Source organism: Carassius carassius, chromosome 4 (genome assembly GCF_963082965.1).
Source record: "Carassius carassius chromosome 4, fCarCar2.1, whole genome shotgun sequence".
In the NCBI taxonomy this organism is placed as follows: Eukaryota; Metazoa; Chordata; class Actinopteri; order Cypriniformes; family Cyprinidae; genus Carassius; species Carassius carassius.
In genome coordinates this window covers 36,964,997-36,983,471 of record NC_081758.1, presented here as the reverse complement: position 1 = coordinate 36,983,471, position 18,475 = coordinate 36,964,997, and the positions used below count along the sequence as shown (strand labels likewise).

At 35.1% G+C, this 18,475-nt stretch overlaps 2 protein-coding genes across 4 annotated transcripts in view; one reads left to right on the top strand and one right to left on the bottom strand.

Annotated features, from left to right (window-relative positions):
- The window catches only part of taok3a (TAO kinase 3a), an 80,077-nt gene extending 74,838 nt beyond the window's left edge, over positions 1 to 5,239 (bottom strand). The window contains exon 1 of one of the 2 annotated variants that reach the window (XM_059548687.1): positions 4,847 to 5,239. The gene's annotated coding sequence lies outside the window, so the exon portion shown is untranslated. Of the gene's footprint in view, positions 1 to 3,846; positions 3,991 to 4,846 lie in introns of those variants that run through there. The other variant, XM_059548688.1, reaches the window with a different exon arrangement.
- Positions 5,240 to 6,406: 1,167 nt separating this feature from the next.
- suds3 (SDS3 homolog, SIN3A corepressor complex component) lies at positions 6,407 to 17,687 on the top strand. Of its 2 annotated transcripts, none has more exons than XM_059548683.1 (12): positions 6,407 to 6,638; positions 9,092 to 9,161; positions 9,492 to 9,547; positions 10,112 to 10,183; positions 10,307 to 10,326; positions 10,419 to 10,575; positions 11,331 to 11,426; positions 12,381 to 12,442; positions 12,738 to 12,759; positions 12,892 to 12,997; positions 16,553 to 16,637; positions 17,038 to 17,687. In XM_059548683.1, the coding sequence occupies exons 1-12, from the start codon at positions 6,527 to 6,529 to the stop codon at positions 17,134 to 17,136; spliced, it is 957 nt and encodes a 318-aa protein (XP_059404666.1). In that variant the 5' UTR covers positions 6,407 to 6,526; the 3' UTR covers positions 17,137 to 17,687. The 2 variants fall into 2 exon arrangements, with proteins under 2 accessions (XP_059404666.1, XP_059404665.1); XM_059548682.1 differs by having other exon boundaries at positions 6,408 to 6,638; positions 12,738 to 12,783.
- Positions 17,688 to 18,475: the final 788 nt, after the last annotated feature.

Sequence of the window (18,475 nt, the reverse complement as noted above, 5' to 3'; positions counted from 1 at the left end):
TCTTCACAGTTCCTACTCTCAAAAATTACTCGCACTGCATTTTGACTTTTAAACCTAAATATAAAATGTTAAACAACATTTCAGCACAATTAATGTTTTTGCGCTGAATATTGTCTCCTTCGTGCCTCTGTGTACCGTCTATTTAACGCCAGCGCTCTTTTAGTAAATATTTCATCTTTTTGCAGACTGTCAGGGCGGGCCTTCATGCAAAAATTGAAAGGCTTAACTCAGTTTTTTGCACTGAGGATGAGCCATTACACGATTGCATCAGCTTTAAGATTAAAAAAATAAGATTTATCATGTTTTGGGCAGGTTGGATCACATACTTTTCCTGCAGGAGCTCATTCTGCATATTTGTAGATGCATTTTGTCTATTAAAAAGCGTTATTCAGTGCTTTAATTTGATGTGACCGGCTGCAGTTGTAAGTGCACTGTGGGCAGGCCTGACTAATCGATAACAAGAATCGCTGTCCATGATTTTCATTATTGATAATAATCGATTTTATCGATTAGTTGTTTCAGCCCTAATTAACAGAAAACAGAGGCAAATGCTACAACAGCAACATTAAAACAGGTTCATGTTGAAACCAATAAAGCTGACATACAAGTGGATTTCCTGGAATGAAAACATGGTTCTCGATGCAATTAATTTAGGAATGCCCCAGTTACCAAACATGCAGCAATCAGATAAGAGCATCTATAAAGGATGTGTGTGAGAGTAATAAACCATTAAACCTCGAGTCACACACACACACAACTGTCCCAGAGTTCACCTTAATCAGTCACCAGCCTGATAATAAACTAACTAAACTAAACAGTCAATCAGAAACAATGTCTACACATCAGTCCAAAAAAGCTTTATGGTAGGTAGCTACAGACCCTCTTGAGGAGCCCTGGATTTAAGTGCTTTGATCAAAAAAAGGAAAATGCTGATAGTTCAAGGATCACCATTTGCAGGGCTCAAACCTAAAACTACTAAAATCAAGCACATGCACCAAGAAGGTTTAACATGTAAAATAAGGCTTTTTAATAGCTCTGAATGACTACATAAAATTAGTTAAAAAGGGTGCCTAGTAAATGCATGTAAAACGGAGCGTAATCATTCATAAGGTTCACTGACAACCAAGCGAGACATTTTTCCTTGAAAATTGAGGCTGCTAATTTAAAATGAAATTGTATTCTATGATTATCATAGATGTATTTGCAACCCACAATGAATCAAGAAGTTTATCTGAATGTTGTTCTAAATATAACAATTGTATGATTAAAATGAATATTTATTCAAGCAGCATTTTTGGGCAATTTTTATCATTGAAATAAACAATAGTCAGCATAATTAAAACATTAAGTTAAAAAATAAACTCAAGTATTTTTGGCATGACCACTAATACCCGATGCTTTAAAAAAAAAAAAGTTATGTTTCACATATGGAGAGGTGCATTATATAGGCCCACCATTTGTGTTTTCTGTAGAATAATAATAAAACTTAATCTTTAACTAAAAACGAAAAAAAAAGTATAATAAATTCAGCATAACATGACTTCCATTAAGCGCTGAAATGGACCATTTCACCACTATCTGAAAAGCAGAAGTGCTTATGATTATCAGTAGGCCTACTACCTCATTACATGCATGTTTCTCAATGGAAAGTCTTGACTAATTTCTGTGAATCAATTCTTTCAAACAGTTAATTTAAAGGATTCAACATTTCTCTTTTTTTCAATTAAGCTGTATTAATGGCAAGTATTGTAATTTTATCTGTCAGATTACTACATTCATGTATAGAGGTATACCAATATATTTGAAGACAATTCTTGTAGGAATGTTGTTAAAGGGGTCATGTGATGCTTTTATAAAGATCATCATTTTGTGTATTTGGTGTAACTGAATATACTGACACGCTTTAAGGTTCAAAAAACATTATTTTTCAAATACTGTACATTTTTGTAGATCCTCTATGCCCCGCCTCTCTCAAAAGCGTAGTTTTCTACAAAGTCCCTCCTTCTGACAAGCGCAGTCTGCTCTGATTGGCCAACTGACCCACTGCATTGTGATTGGCTGAACACCCCAAGCACCTGTTGGAAGTGTAACACCCCTTTCCATAATCGCGAGCTTCAGCTTTCAAAATAAATGTAAAAGACAGTTAATAATGTCCTTAGTTTTACCATCAGTTCAAGCCCGAAAGGGGAACAGAGTCGCGTGACTAAACACATACGAGCTGAGCTTCATCACTGTGTCACTGTGTACACAAGCCACGGACGGTTAAGACAGCTGACTCCACTGTGTGACCCGGTCTCTCTCGTTTTCTCACGCACACTAGTTGTGCAAAAAATTCAGCATTTGAACGGTCAATAGCAAATAGTTAAAATAATAACAAAACATACTTACAGTAGCTGATTCCGAAGCGCCAGATTGTTGTAGCAAAGTCAGAATTACCTCCTCTCCTAGACTCATGAAACGGTGGTCCATAAAATTTGTTGCTGTTCTGTTGTAAGTAATCTTAAAGATTCCTAAATGCATGAAACCATCACTGAAACCATGCCTACTTTCTTTGCTTGAACATTTGGGCGGCATTATGCAAATATTTCCACACTGTGATGTAGACGTGGGGGCGAGTTTGAATAAGCTGTAAGCTGTTGGGGGGCGTGGCAAAGTCTAAACTTTAATAAAGAATATCTCTTTGGATTTGAGACTTTAGTCATTGCAACTTTACAGATCTTCTTCATGCACCAAGAGCTTGTAACACTCCAAAGAGAAAGGAAAAATTGAAATCGCATCAGATGACCCATTTAACTAGATCATTAGAAACCGAAATGGTTGGACAAAGACCATGCTCGGTTCAAAGAATTCACTCACTGAGTTGACTCAAGAACCGCGCGGAGCGATTCAGTCAGATTCGTGAACAAATAGCCCAGTTCTGTCGAACTGATTCGACTCACAGGAATGATTCATTCGGACAAAGCTACGAATCAAATTGACAACTCAGAGTTTAAACAAGTCATCATGACAATACAAATCATTAAGAGAAGAATGCATAGAAATCTCAAATAATTAGCCTGTAACATAGTCTATATGAAAAGACATACTTCACATCTAAGATTTTATAATTCGATCGCACCAGCTACCATCACTACTATCATCATCACTTATTTCTTTACAACAAATGAAGCCAAAACGACTATACTAGCTCAAGCACAACGCCAAATAACGGTAGAAAATGTACCTTCATCCTCATGGTGATGCGTTTCTATCCTGCGCTCCTCATGACCACATAAACTTCATGATAATCTCCATCCGACAGAACAAACGCTGCATGTGTGTGACATAGACGCGCTGCTTAAAATAGCTACACAAGGAGCGGGGGCTGAAGACGAGGAAGAGCCAAGGACACCCATAAACAGCCCAACATGACATCAGCCCGAACATCTTTGCATGTCAAACTGTGTGCACTTTCGTTTTAACGACTGAAGTGCGTCTTCACACATGGACTTGCATTATAAACGAATAATGCTTCTCACGCGCTCCTTTTTTAAATGAGTCGGTATGAAATTAAGTTATACGAAAATGAACATATTGAGGATTTGCGATCCAGGGGAAGTGAAAGTTTGGGTGGTATAGGACTGAGAACAGTTTAGCTAGTTATAACTGACTAGTTTTGCAAAGCGCCAGCAGGTGTTAAGTTTATATAAATCAACTCCGTCCTGACATCCGGATCCCTGCGTCGTATTTTATTCTGTATGACTTTGAAATGAATGTGTAGGTATATGTATATACGTAAATATGTCACGCGGAACCTTTGACAGTTGTATCCACAAAACTCATGCAAAAGCAGTAAATGATACTGACCTCTTTTCTGTAGGGTGACTGGTAGCTCAAGGGCGAAATTCACCGTCCTAAAAACATTTTTTGTTTCCAGCCGGGAATGGATTGTTTTAAGCGTTTTGATGTCCCATGATCGCCTGTCTGTCTGTCTGTCTATCTTTCAGACTTCCTGGATGCACAGCCAGTCAGCCGCGTGCGCATATAGTGAAGTTCTCATAGACATAGGCCAACATTCACTCACGGAAATAAGTGCATGACATCTCAACACAGGAGTCTATGCAAAGCACTTTTTTCTTCACTCATCATTTTTGTATTAATTTTCTCTCCTTTTTAAGAGTTTTGAAATGCTCTATTTGCCAGAAATTTACTATTCACCGTTAAAAATCATTAAATAATAATTTGCACCTTTAAAAAACTGTGTGTGTTATATATATATATATATATATATATATATATATATATATATATATATATATATATATATATATATATATATATATATATATTGTGTTAGCAAGTCCAAAGCTTTTTCAACTTTAAAGTGTAAAATAAAGTGTAAAAATTAATTGTCACATAATACAAAAACAATCTAGTATGGATATTAGAAGTAACTAGTCAAATAGTCAAACTGAATAATCATAGGTCTATCTATTTTTAGAGCACATACTAACTTAACCATTGAAAATGCATGAAATCATAAAAGAATTTACGTATGTCAACATACGTCACAAAAACTAAAATTCTGCATATACTGAATTTAATCTATGAGTGTAAACAAACACTGTATCACTTAACCAGTTGTAATCAAGTATGTTCTACATTATGAAGTCTATGGCACTCCAAGGGAAAATCAATCGAGCGCAGAGCTAATCTATGGAGAGGCGAATAGTGACACCAGATACGATAAAGACGCTTTTAATTCACGCCGCGGCATATTACAAATATAAAATACACCTGTAAGACAAACCAGTTGAGCTTACAAAACCACAATAAGTATGAAAGCCAAGGGAAAAAACGGCCTTACCAAGTCAGCGAAGCTTTATCTTTAATCCAGGTCCAACTCCATAGAAGTCCGGTTAAAAGCAAATGTCTTCAGGCGAATGAACAGTACAAATCCACCTTATTTCTCATGTAGCCCTTGTAAGGTGGAATGTTGAGGGAAATAAACTTCCGAAGTCATTGTAATTGGCGTCTTGGTGCTCCTACACCTGAAAATGCATCAACCTGTTTTATTTTCAACAGACGTCATGTCTATCTCTCCCGTCAGTGTGATGATAAAACGTCCATACAGTTCGTATTATGATATCCAGCATAAAGACTGTACTAAACCCCGCGCCACTGACAAAGACCCGACGAGCGTCTCTCGCTTTTAGAACCCCATCGTACCTGCTACAAGGTAACAGCGCTGACAAACGAGCTCGCGAGTCAAACCGCTTTTAAACTCAACGACGCCGCCTGCCGGTTAAGTGAGGAACAAGTCATAAAGACACAATAGAGATGACACAGTGGCAGATTCCTGAAAAAGCGTATGATAGGATTATAAACTAGTGTGATGATAATTAGATCGAGGATTAAACGTAGATTACCTCCCATGGCCAGTTAATACAATATATTGCAATATTTCTGTGTACCATGTGTCTGACCAAGCAATGGTTTTGCTGAATCTTACTGTATTATTAAACACCTGTTATTCCAATCTGTGAATCTAATAGCTAACTAATCATCTAACAAATATATTATATGATGATGTTATTATTATTATTAGTTGTAGTGCAATTAGATGTTATTATTAGCTATTATTAGTATTATTATTATTTATTTTTTGTTATTCCCATTTTGTTGCACAGTGTGTTTCTTATTGTAATTTGTATCAAGTTTCTAATTTAGTTCTTTACTATTATTTTTCCTCTAATGTCTTTTATTATTGTTGTTGTTATTTCTAGCAGTGGCAGCAGTAGTTTGCCTGTTTTCTGCAATACAATTAACAGAGATGCTGTTCGAAATCAGTTTAAAATATATTCCTTATACACATTTTTTACATTTTATAAATTAGTCAGTATCAATTTAATTTAGCACTTAATACATGCTCGTTCATGAGGAAAACATAACTGGCAATAATGATGATAAACAATTACAAAAACGTATGTGAATGCATGACGAATACATGAACTTTGCACAATGAATGAAACACAACCCTTTAAACTAGTTTGTGGGATGGAAATGAAAATCAGTGTGCAATCAAAATAATTCCTTTAACAGACAAATAATGGCACTAAATCATAGATGAGCATGTTTTTTTTTTCATATCTTTTCATAATGACATTAATAGGCTTACCAGACCGAGATAATAGCGCATAACTGAAGAGCAGAAGTGTTTTGCCAGCAGACAACTTCAGAAAATCTTCCTATTCCTTGAATGATAATAGCAACAATACATTTGAAACGGGGAGAGACTACTCTCTCTCTCTCTCTCTCTCTCTCTCTTACCATTTTCTTCTTTCCCTTATGTCATACTTGCGGACAAGCTGTTCAAACTACATTTCCCAGCATGCATTGCTCGAACATTTCCACCAATCAGATTCCTCGGCCTACCCTCCATTGAAAAAAGAGGCTCGAATCCAGACTGAAAACGTTGTCGTTGATGCAGTGTGATTGTTTACACACAAGCATTTCCTGCAATATTATCAGTTTTTGAATATAATAAATGGCCTCGACTTTACTGTCACCCATGGTGGATTATTATAACGACGAGGAGGAGCTAGACAGTGTGGATGAAGATGAAGATCGCAGTTTCAGAGGAAGAGACTCGGAAGAAGGTGATAACGCACACTAATTTAAGTTTATTTACCTTTTAATCCCATTCACGTATGATTTATGGGTCGAAAGACATGTTTCATTTGTTAATGAGTCAACTGGCTGTAGATTGGTAGTGAAATACTGGCTCTGTGAAGAGTAAACATGCAGAAAGTGTGAACATGTGTGTCGAGTTGTTTTGTTTATTTTAGAGCTCGCTGGCTTTTTGCAATCAAACCACTTATGCGTCATTAAATGTCTATAGTGATATTTGTAGGCCGAAGTGATGGCCGTTTAAGCATTTAACCGTGTAATGGTTATGCATTTTCTCATAGTTGTATGTTTTCTGTGCTATACAGCCTGATGATAAACAGTTAGCCGTTAGCACGCGTCAGGAAGCAAAAATAATATGTAGGATGTTTTTGTTGTTTTTGTTTTCATTTTCATGCATACAGCCTCGAAGTCAGGTGCAGCAGAGGACTTACTTGTTTTCAAAGTAACATGTTAATTTATGGTGGCAAATGTGTGGTTTGAGATGCTTGAAATTGACCTCCCCTCAGTTAGCTAGCTTCTGATGGTGTCATAAAACACATTAGAAATAAGAATGTAACGTTACATGACATGATTTGTTTTCACTATCCACTCATATATATATTTTCAATAGTTAAAATACGAGAACATCTGGAATAATAAACAATTTGTTGGTTTTTACCAACTGTTTCAATATGTATCAAGTTCATCATGCAGTTTTGAGAGAAGTACAGCATTCCCGAATATGATCCCTCACCAATGTTGAATGGTATCTGATTTTCATAGAATATTTTTTTTTTAATGAAATTGCACAGCATCTTTTTTTTTCTTGCAACATTGGCAGATTACTTTAAACTTCATTTTTTAACTGTACTGTATATATTGTGCATGCTGTTATCATGGTTTCATATTAATTTAGAAACTACAAATTTGATTTGATCTCTCTGAGATTAAAATCTCTTTCACAGGAGAGTCCTGGCCAAGAATGGACAGCAGTTACAGTCACAACTTACAAATTGAAACAACAAATGTACAATTTAAAACACTTGAAAACAATTACAAATCAATGAGTCTTCTTCGAGTGACCGAATAATAGATTTAAAATGTTCCATAGGCAACAGAGTTTGTAATTTCAATTTTGTTTGGAGTAAATTCCATTCAAATGGAGCTGCGTAGATAAAAGCCCTTTTTCCCAGTTCAGATTCAAATCTCTCTTTTTGTGAATAATATTTGTCCTTTTCAAACTTAATTGGTCAAATGGACAATTGAAATGAAGTAGTGAAATCAAAAAGTTTAAAGTGGTAAAATTTAAATTGCCCCCCTTCATACAGATATAGAAATGTTAAAGGAAATTTCACTGTTAAAAAGCTTAATGTCAATATGTTAACTATCCTTAAACAATCTTGCAGAAATTTGAAAAGCTGAATTTTCATCATCATTACTCCAGTCTTAAGTGTCACATGATTCTTCAGAAGTCACTCTAATATGCTTATTTTTGGTGTAAAAACTGTGATGCACCTATTTAGGGATTCTTTGAGTTCACAAGAACAGTGTTTACTAGAAGTAAAAATTCTTGTCAGTTCTGATCAATTATGCATCATTTTTAATTAATGGATAAAAGCATCTAGATGAATGCAAGTGTCTTCGTTAGGAGCTGATGATATAGAATCTGTCTTTTAGTATGGATAGTTGTCTTTGCATTAGTGCTGAAATATGTGCTTTGTTTATTTGTCATTTTAATTCTCTTGCATCCTTGTATTTTTATTTGTTTATTTGTCATTTTAATTCTCTTGCGTCTTTTATTGGTACTTTAGATTTATGTTGCTGCTATTCATAATGTGTATATATAATCCTACTTTTTCTCTGTTCATAATGTACATACAATCCCTACATTGCTTTAATATTTCTATTCTATATATACTCTGCTCAATATTGTATATAGCAACTCCACATTCTGTATATCATAGCTTTACTTACTCTGCACTTTAATGTATATAAAACACTATATTCTTGCACTTCTGGTTAGATGCCAACTGCATTTCATTAGCTCTGTACTTGTACTCTGCATAATGACAATAAAGTTGAATCTAATCTAATTTAGTTTTAGAACCAACTTGTGACAGTTTCCAGATAAGCAGATAATATAATATAATATAATATAATATAATATAATATAATATAATATAATATAATATAATATAATATAATATAATATAATCATTCCTTTGGTAAGAAAAAGTCTGCAAACAACATGTAATATCTGGTTCAATTACCATAGAAAATGACATTGAGATACCATGTCTGCCCGCTAGATGGTGCTGTATATGTGCAGTTGTCACTTCAATAAACTCTAGCCAGACGTTTGGCATCCCAGAGTAGTTTGGTTGGGTCAAGTCCATATCCTGTAGTGTATAATGTATTGCTCTATTGTTTGTTATTATTATAGACACGGAAGATGCCAGTGAAACAGATCTGGCCAAACATGATGAGGGCGATTATGTTGAAATCAAAGAACAGTAAGTACTTAATGACTAGCATTCATTCATGACAAGAGATACACAAATTGGGTATTCTTATTAAAATGAAATAAACTGCATTACAGTACTGTGTATGTCATACAAGTATATACAACTCACTGACATTTTTTCTAAACTTTTTTTAAAAAAACTGTTATTGTTTTTAATGATGCACATATCTATTTAATATACAGTTTTCAATCTATACTTTCTTTATTTATTTCTTTCCTGTGAAAATCATGTGTATGACACATTTCTGCTATTATTTGCATACTATGAAATAAAACCTGATCATTTCTTTGAGATATTTAGTTTTCGTCTTGATTTCAGGATGTATCAGGACAAACTGGCATCCCTGAAAAGACAGCTTCAACAACTGCAAGAAGGTGACTGGAAGAACATTCATTCACTATTGAAATATATATATATATATAGAAATATATATATATATATATAGAAATATATATATATATATATATATATATATATATATATTAGGAATACTCAAATAATTTTGTAGTCAAGCACTTTAATAATGAATGTCTAAATAAGTATGGTGAAATTAAACTTACCTTTACTTACAAATGTACAAATGTGCAGTACAGATCTGGCTGTACATCATCAATTTCATAATAAGTAAAATAAAAACCTACACTTTTCTTTTGGGAAAAAATATACCTTAAAAATATAATATAATTTGATTGTTATTGTTGTTGTTGTTTGAGAATAATGCCCTGGCTTTATTAATAGTGGTCTGAAAAGATGATGTAGCCTAATAGTTGGCTGGGAAACAAAGGGCTGTTTAAATAATGTTATCTACCACCATTGTGCTCTTGATCAAGACAGATTATTCCAATGGGATTGTAACTGTAGCAAGTGAACAATACATCTCTGTGGAATAAAATGTAAACTAAAAATGAGTAAATTAGATCACCTATGCATTTCCACAGGCACGCTGCAGGAGTACCAGAAGAGAATGAAGAAGCTTGATCAGCAGTATAAAGAGAGACTTCGTAATGCTGGTACAGATGATTTATAGTAAAGCTCAATGTCACTGTTAATATTTTAATTATTAATGCTTCTCTCTTATTTGTGCTTGCTCTCATTTTTTCTGTCCCTCTCCTCCAATCTCTTTATCTTTTCAGACCTCTTTCTACAACTTGAGGTAAGCTGCAAATGATACATTTTATGTATCTGGATTTATGACTGCAGAAAGAAACAGCTATGACAGGATAATTAATGTTAAATGTCTTGTAGACAGAGCAGGTGGAGAGGAACTACATCAAAGAGAAGAAAGCAGCGGTCAACGAATTTGACGATAAGAAAGTGGAACTGAAGGAAAACCTTATTGCAGAGCTGGAAGAGAAGAAGAAGATGATCGAGAACGAGAAATTAACAATGGAGCTGACAGGAGGTAAGAAAGTGAAAAAGAGAGATCAGATAGAAAAATGAACCTGAGATAGTTTTTGTGTAAGCCTTTGTTAGTATTGCTGTTGTCGCGAATAAGACTCTGTTCCTATAGCTGAACATTTAGCTATTCTCTTTTATGCTAAAAGAAAAAAAATCTTGAAGCAATAGTTCCCCCCAAAAATGAAATTCTATCATCCTTTACTCCATCATGCCATTCCACACCTGAATGAGTTTTTTTATTTTTCTGCAGAACACAATAAGAGAAAGTTTTTCTTCTAAGCAGTGAACAAAGACTGAGGGACTATTAAGCATCAAAAAGACACGAAAGCTTCATAAAAGTGATAAAATGCTGATGAGTTCATTAGAGAAGTAGCAATGTCCGATTCATAAATGCACCATTCTTTTGAGTTATTCTAATTTACAAAAGCAAACTGAATGATTTGTTAACAGATCCGATTGAACTGGTTCACAAGTTCAAAACACAGACTTACTGATCCAGTCAGTGTGGTAAACTCACTGGAGAGGACAATTAGCAGTGGAAAAAATACTTTTTGATCACACAAAGCCATTGTATGACTTCAGAAGAATTTAATTATACTTTTATTGAGTTTTTTCATCACTTTTCAAAGTTGAAAGCCTCAGATGCCATTCATTGCAATTGTATGAAAAAGATTGAGTTATTTATTTATTTATTTATTTTGTGCGAGATATTCCTTTGAAACCCATAAACCTAGTTTGCTATCTGTTTATTTATTTTAGATTCCATGGAGGTGAAACCTATTATGACCCGGAAGCTCCGGAGACGACCCAATGATCCTGTGCCCATTCCAGACAAGCGGAGAAAGCCGGCACCTGATATCCTTCACATAACCGTAGAGACCGAGCACATGAAACACTTAAGCCACCAATAAATCACTTAAACGGGTCATCTTCTATGCATCTAGAAGATGACCCTTCTTCTTTATTTTATTTAATTCCCTGAAGTCCATTTCTAATGTTAGTCATAGTCTCTGGCACCAAAAACAATGCAGTGCAGTTTTACAGGAAGATTTACCACCTCTCTCTTACCTTTAGTATTAAAGTGCCCCTATTATTCCATTTCGATGTAGCTGTATGTGAATGTAAACAATCTGCAAAGTTGTAAAGCCGAAAGTGCATGGGAAATAAGTTTTTGTCTCCCAAAAAGAAATAATTGACTATGAACAGCTTAAGCGAGTCATCAGTATTCAAATCCCACTTCTGTAACAGCTACATGTCACAGGGAAACACATTTGCATAATGCCTGCCTGTGTTCTACTTTGGCCGGCTGCAAACAACTTAACCCCGCCCTCAAACACAGTAGCTTTTTCGTGTGGTTATTGGTTAACACTATGTCACAAAGATGCTCTGTCCTGCACTGTGAAAGTAAATTCATTTGATTTTCACTTTCCGAAATATGAGGCTACAAAGAATATGTGCTGTATGCAGTAGACCAATCTCAACAGACTGAGCCATATGACCAATCAGAGCAGAGTAGAATCACAGAAAGGACGGGTTTAGAGAGACTGAATCTTATTACTGCTTCAAACGAATCATTTGAGAGTTGTTGGAAAGTGAGGTGATATTAAATGCATATTTTGAGAAAACAAAAGTGTTTCTGACCTTGCATGCATGTAAATCTATTGTAGGAGACTCCCAAAACAATATTAGGAACCTTAAAAATGGCATAATAGGGGCACTTTAAAAAACCTGTTACTGCTACTGTACCTTTAAGACTTCATAATGTAAATGACCTATATTTTCATAATCAGGTATCTTAACTATCCTCACCCCAGTTAAACTATTTACTCACTGATGAACAGATCCTGGAGGATCTAAGAACATTAAACAAGGTAAGGTTACGGCTCAGTAAAATTGCAGTTGGCTTCATTTTTATGAATCCCCATAAAAGTCTAGCTAAGTACAAATTTCACTACCTCACAGATACCATATCAGAGTATGATTTTGCCTAATTTTCAATATGTCTCATTCTACAGCAATATCGTTGTTAATCAAATTATAATACACTTGCATAATTAGTTGCAGGGTGTGAGATGAGAAAAAGTGTGATAGAAAAAGTTTCATCAAAACTGAGATTGTTTTGATTTTCTTCAGCAATCTTCTTTTTTTGCTTCATTTCCTTTATAGCTTAAATCTCCGAAAAGACCAGGTATGGACGTTTTGTCTTTTAGAGGTGATTCCCCATATATTTTTACAGAAATTTCCTATCAGTTTATTTTAGCCACAACGGCTATAAAATAAATTGGAAATGAATTGAAAATGATTGTGTGATGTTTTTCAGCGTCCCCGTCTTCTCCAGAGCACCTCCCATCCATTCCAGTGGACACCCCATCCCAGCGTTATGAGGCACGGATAGAGGAGGGGAAACTCTACTATGATAAGAGATGGTAAGGTACTCTGTGTTCTACTGGGCTTTTAAAACATTATTAACCCCAGGTGAATGTAATTCTGAGTTATCATGCTTCACACAGTTCAGACTTCATTACACTATTCTGGTTTTAAGATTTCACACTTAAGATTCTTAACTCTGACATAACATGCTGTTTTGCATTTTTATAAGGTTAGTGACTTACTCTGACATAACATGCTGTTTTGCATTTTTATAAGGTTAGTGACTTAATAATGTTGGTTTAAGCAGATGATAACCCAGGGTAAAACATAGTGTGAAAAGCCCTCATGAAGTCTGTCTGATTTACATTGTGGAAATTAATGGTGTACTTACTGCTTCTACCAGTTGACCCTATGATTCTTGCAAGACCCTAAAGCCTCCGAAAAATCTCTGGTATCATTCTCTGGTATTTATACTGTCCACAAGATGGAGCATTTGGTCTTCGGACTTTCAATTATAACATATTATAGTTTACATAATGGACAAAGTCACTTCACAGAGCTGGACTGAACTGAGACTTACTTTCTATCTATCTATCTATCTATCTATCTATCTATCTATCTATCTATCTATCTATCTATCTGTCTATCTGTCTATCTGTCTGTCTGTCTGTCTGTCTGTCTGTCTGTCTGTCTGTCTGTCTATCTGTCTATCTGTTCTGTCTATCTGTTCTGTCTATTGTTATATCTTTCTATCATTCTCAGTTATTACTTTAAGCTGTTATTTCATTAGTTATGTGTACTTAAGGTTGTGTATGTGATGTATTTGCAAGAGGTAGTTTCTGTAAGGCAACATCTGTGCCAGGATTCAGGTCATGCATTGCTGACATGGTATTATTTACCGTCATCTGTGTTGTGATATTTAATAATGTAAACATCGTGGGCATGGGGATCCACATATTCTGGCATGCAATACTCTGTACAGACTATATAAATCTTTATTTCATTGTTTGTGTGATCATAGTGCACAGGAAGCTTGTGGTTTAGGATGAGGCCTGAAGATTACTTTGCCTTGTGCATTTGTGACATTAAACGTCATGAATGCCTCTGGATTTTTATGAGTGTCAGCACGCATTTATCCAGTCGTGCCCTTTAGACAGTGGGCTGCCATAGCTTTCAGCAATGCAATCCAACCGGAATATTTGTGTGCAGATGAGGAGAGAGTAAGCGGAGGAGGAAATGTGGTCTAGGGTGATACCGCAGGCATTAAATGTATAATGTTGCATGTATATTAAATGCAGTTTTATTCTGCTTTTTTAATGATGAGTGGAGAGGTTTAGTTATGCTGCAATCTGAATTTTTCCAGTGGATGTTTATGTAAGAAGATTGAATCCACGGGCTGCTTTTGCTCTCTCTTTGCACTGTGTTTTAAGAGATGACAAGCTCTCCCTCTCTAATTAGTGGCACCGTCACTGTTGCAATTTATTAAGTTTAAGTTGTCCTCCTCAGCGGGTTGCATGCCAGAAACAAACATACAGTATGAACGGTCTGATTCACAAACAAGTGACTCTTGATGAGCAGTTCTTTTAGGGCTCCACAATTAATTGAGTTTCTAATCGCAATTACAATTATGGATGGCACAATTACATAATCGTTCAAAGTTGCAATTAATCGTTCAAAGTAGTAAAGTACACTTATGTTATTCTGTGTGCTTAAGATGTGTTTTTTTTTCTTTCTACGTATTAAGGGTTTTTCTCATTATTTTAGTTTTAGTATAACAGTTTCTTTTCAGCTTATTAATAATTTAATTAATAATCGCAATTACTATTTCAAGGGAATGATCAACAATTATGATTTCTGTCATAATCGTACAGCCCTAAGTTCTTTCCTCAATTCTGAATCTACTGTATGCCATTGCTGCATATTTTCCATAGTAAATGATGGTAAAAGAAATTGTGTTTTACCTGAATTGTGAATGTACCGGTAAGTTTGCGGTCTGTATTGAGGTATTCTAGTGTAGTGTAATGCAGTAAAATGGAGAAATAATGCTAAAAAAACTATTTCTATTGATATCACAGGCTGCAGCATAGAAGCACACACAAACTCATCAAAAAAAAAAAAAAAAGATATGTCCCCTTTTCAGGATGCTGTATTGTAAAAGTAATTTTGTGTAATCCAAATAAGCTGTACATGTCTTTATTACAAAAGGTTTCAACAATTTAAAGTAACAAAAATTCAAAGTAACCCATGAACAATTATTTAACATGCACATGGGGAACAGTCCTTAAGGCACTAAAGGTTCACAGGAAGTAGACAATTAAGGTCACAGGTACAGTAACTTATGAAGGTAAAGAGACCTTTCTACTGACTCTGAATAACACCAGAATCCCCAGGGTTCCTGATCACCTGCATGAACAAGCCATAGTCCTGCTGCAGGGAGGCATGAGGACTGCAAATGTGGCCAGAGCAATAAGCTGCACTGTCTGTAATGTAAGAGGCCTAAGACACTGCTACAGGGAGACAGGAAGGACAGCTGATCGTCCTTGCATTGGCAAACCACGTGTCTGCCCAGAACTGTCTGTGAACTGCCTTTGTGGAATAGTGGGGGAACCTCTATGGTGGCTACACCGATTCATTTGTTCACTGCAATCTTTGATACACAGGGACTCATTATTGAATTTTTGTTTGTTGAATGCCTGTTTAAAATGTTTAGTTAATGTCTCAGTTGTTGAAATTTTTTTGTTAATAGTTGTTTCCATGTACTTCATCTAACATGCATTTCTGATACATTTCTGAATACTTCAGCACATGCTCAGTGCTCAGTCACCTCATTTAGAACCAGAGAATCCTATAATGTCAATGCGGGCTAAAGAAAGCTAACATATAGGCCAGAAGAGCTTTTTTTTACATAAAAATCAAAAACCAAAACATATGTGTAAAATGGTTATTTTAAGTAAATCAAAAATATGCAGCGTGATCAGTGTAACCTGGTTTCCAAAAAAATAATTTTGGTGAATAGGTTGAAAAGGCGAGTTGCTAGTCTAAATCAGTCTGAAACACTGCCCTATATAATTTACATAATTTGTAAAGAAAGAATTGCATTTTCATTTTATGTAGGCAAAATAGACATTATAACTAAAACATAGACACAAATCAGAACTAAATATTCAAATAAATAGTATTTCAAAAAATATTACTTGTGTGGACATATACATACTAGAACTTTATTGTTGGTTGAAGGTGGTATAATTTACCAAATGATAACCGTTAATATTTAACTTGGTTACAGGATATCTATGTAATTCTCTTGTTTGGAAAAATAAGTACACTTCTACATTTAAGAGCTTGTATTGATACCTTGAGCAGAAATAATTTTATTTTAGGCATGTATAATTGCATATCAATTGTTTAAATTCTTTCATGAGGGTGAGAAAATTATGGCAGAATTATAATTTTTGGGAAATCCTTTAAACCTAAATATTGCTTTTTCAGTGGCGATGTGTGAGGAGATAAGCTCACATACAGTGCCTGACTGAAAACATGCCACTGGGAATTTTCTGTAATGGTCTCTCAGTCTAGAGGATCTTAAATGACTAATGCGGTTATTGTTACAGGTACCATAAAAGTCAAACAATCTATCTGGAGTCCAAGGAGAACACCAAGATCAGCTGTGTCATCAGCTCTGTGGGGACCAATGAGGTTTGTGTCTGATTCTCTCCTCTGATTGGTGCTAAACAAATGACTGTTCTCTTCAAACTAATGACCTGCTCAGAGGGGGAATAAACAGCAGGTTATTGAGATCAGCCCAAGTGCATCAGCTTTGAAGGGCCAGAAGAGGAAAATTCTCATTTAGTTGCACTCATTTATGGTAATCTGCATCCATATCAAATTGTACGAGGATGTCTTTCCAATAGCTTTTGTCTCATTTGCATCCTTTTAATGCCAGCATCAATAACACACTGCATAGATCTGGGCTTTTACTTGCTGAGCCAGTGGCTTTGGAGTACAAATCACTGTTTGGGATTCATTTGGATGCTGGAAGAAGTTGGTACAGGATAAACACTGAAGTGCTTTGTCTTGGATTTCGATTCTCTTGCAGATCTGGGTGAGAAAGACAAGTGACAGTACAAAGATGAGGATCTATTTAGGGCAGCTGCAACGAGGGGCCTTCATCATTAGACGCCGGTCAGCAGCATAGACGTCACTCTTCCTCATCTTCTTCTCTTTCCTGTGTGCGTGTGTGTTTTTAAACAAACATTTTAAAACTCTGCCTGTTTTACGAACACATCTACTACACATTGAAGCATGATATTTCTTTCTGTCTCTCATCTTATTTTTCTATCACTCTCTCACATATGATATAGATATTGCCAAAGTATATCATGAAATGTCTAACATTTATCTTTATTTTTGCATTTTCTTTGTGTATGAACTTTGCATTGTACATGTAATGCAGTCACAACGTCTGAGGTAATGTTTAACCTTTTACTGTTTTATTTCAAAGAGCTCTCTACGATGAAGCGAGTAGACAACAATACATTTTGGCACTATATTGTATTACCAGTAAGGCATTTTCAACTGTTATTTTGTGAGTTTTTTTGTTTGTTTGTTTGTTTTTTTGTATATGTAATGCCATAATCTGTTCTCTCCATGCACTTGAAAGTGTACAGAGTTTCAAATTACTTTGCGAATTTTAGTTTTGTATTCAGTCGAATTTTAAATAAATTTGGCTCATACAGTACAAAACAACATTTATTTCTTCAGAATAGTTTTTTGCTGCTTCTTCCCTTTAACAGTGCTGTAAGTTGACTTCGTTTTCAATGCCCTTCTACATGCATGTATAATGAGTAGCATTTATTTGCATTCGTATTTATGTTCCTGGCAGAATATTTTTTATATATAACAAACAACTAAATTTCAGCAGGTTGCTAAGATGTTCATAGTGCCTAGATATACCAACTTCTCGAGATTTTTATTATTTTGGGAATGCGTACTGTTACATTTTTATTGTAACATTGATTAAAGAAATGGTTCACCCAAAAATGAAAATTCCAGCATTAAGATACTTTTAACCTCAAATGAGTCCTCTGTCTATAATATTGCTTTCTGAAGTGAACAGTTTATCTCATCTGAGATATATGCACAGATCAAGCACCATTTTGCAAAAACAATCCAAACAGTTCGAAATGGATACATTTTGAGAAAACAACAGGGTATGGAAGCTTCACTGGAGGAAGCTTTATTATGGACTTGTATTTTAGCTGGAAGTGACAGTTTAAAGTTAAAACACTTAAATGGGGGTTGTTTCTTACAAATTTTTATTTTTGGGTGAACTATTCCTTCATTTCATGGGAGGCCATTTCTCATTTGCATATACAGTAATTGAAATTGTTTAAACATTGTTGCCCAACTGTTGCTTCAAATGGCCAATTTTTCATGAAAGTTAATGCCTTAGGGTCACTATCTATCATTGGCAGTGTAAATAGAAAATGTTTGTTTGCTTTCATACAGATGATCTTAGCAGAAGCTTTATTATC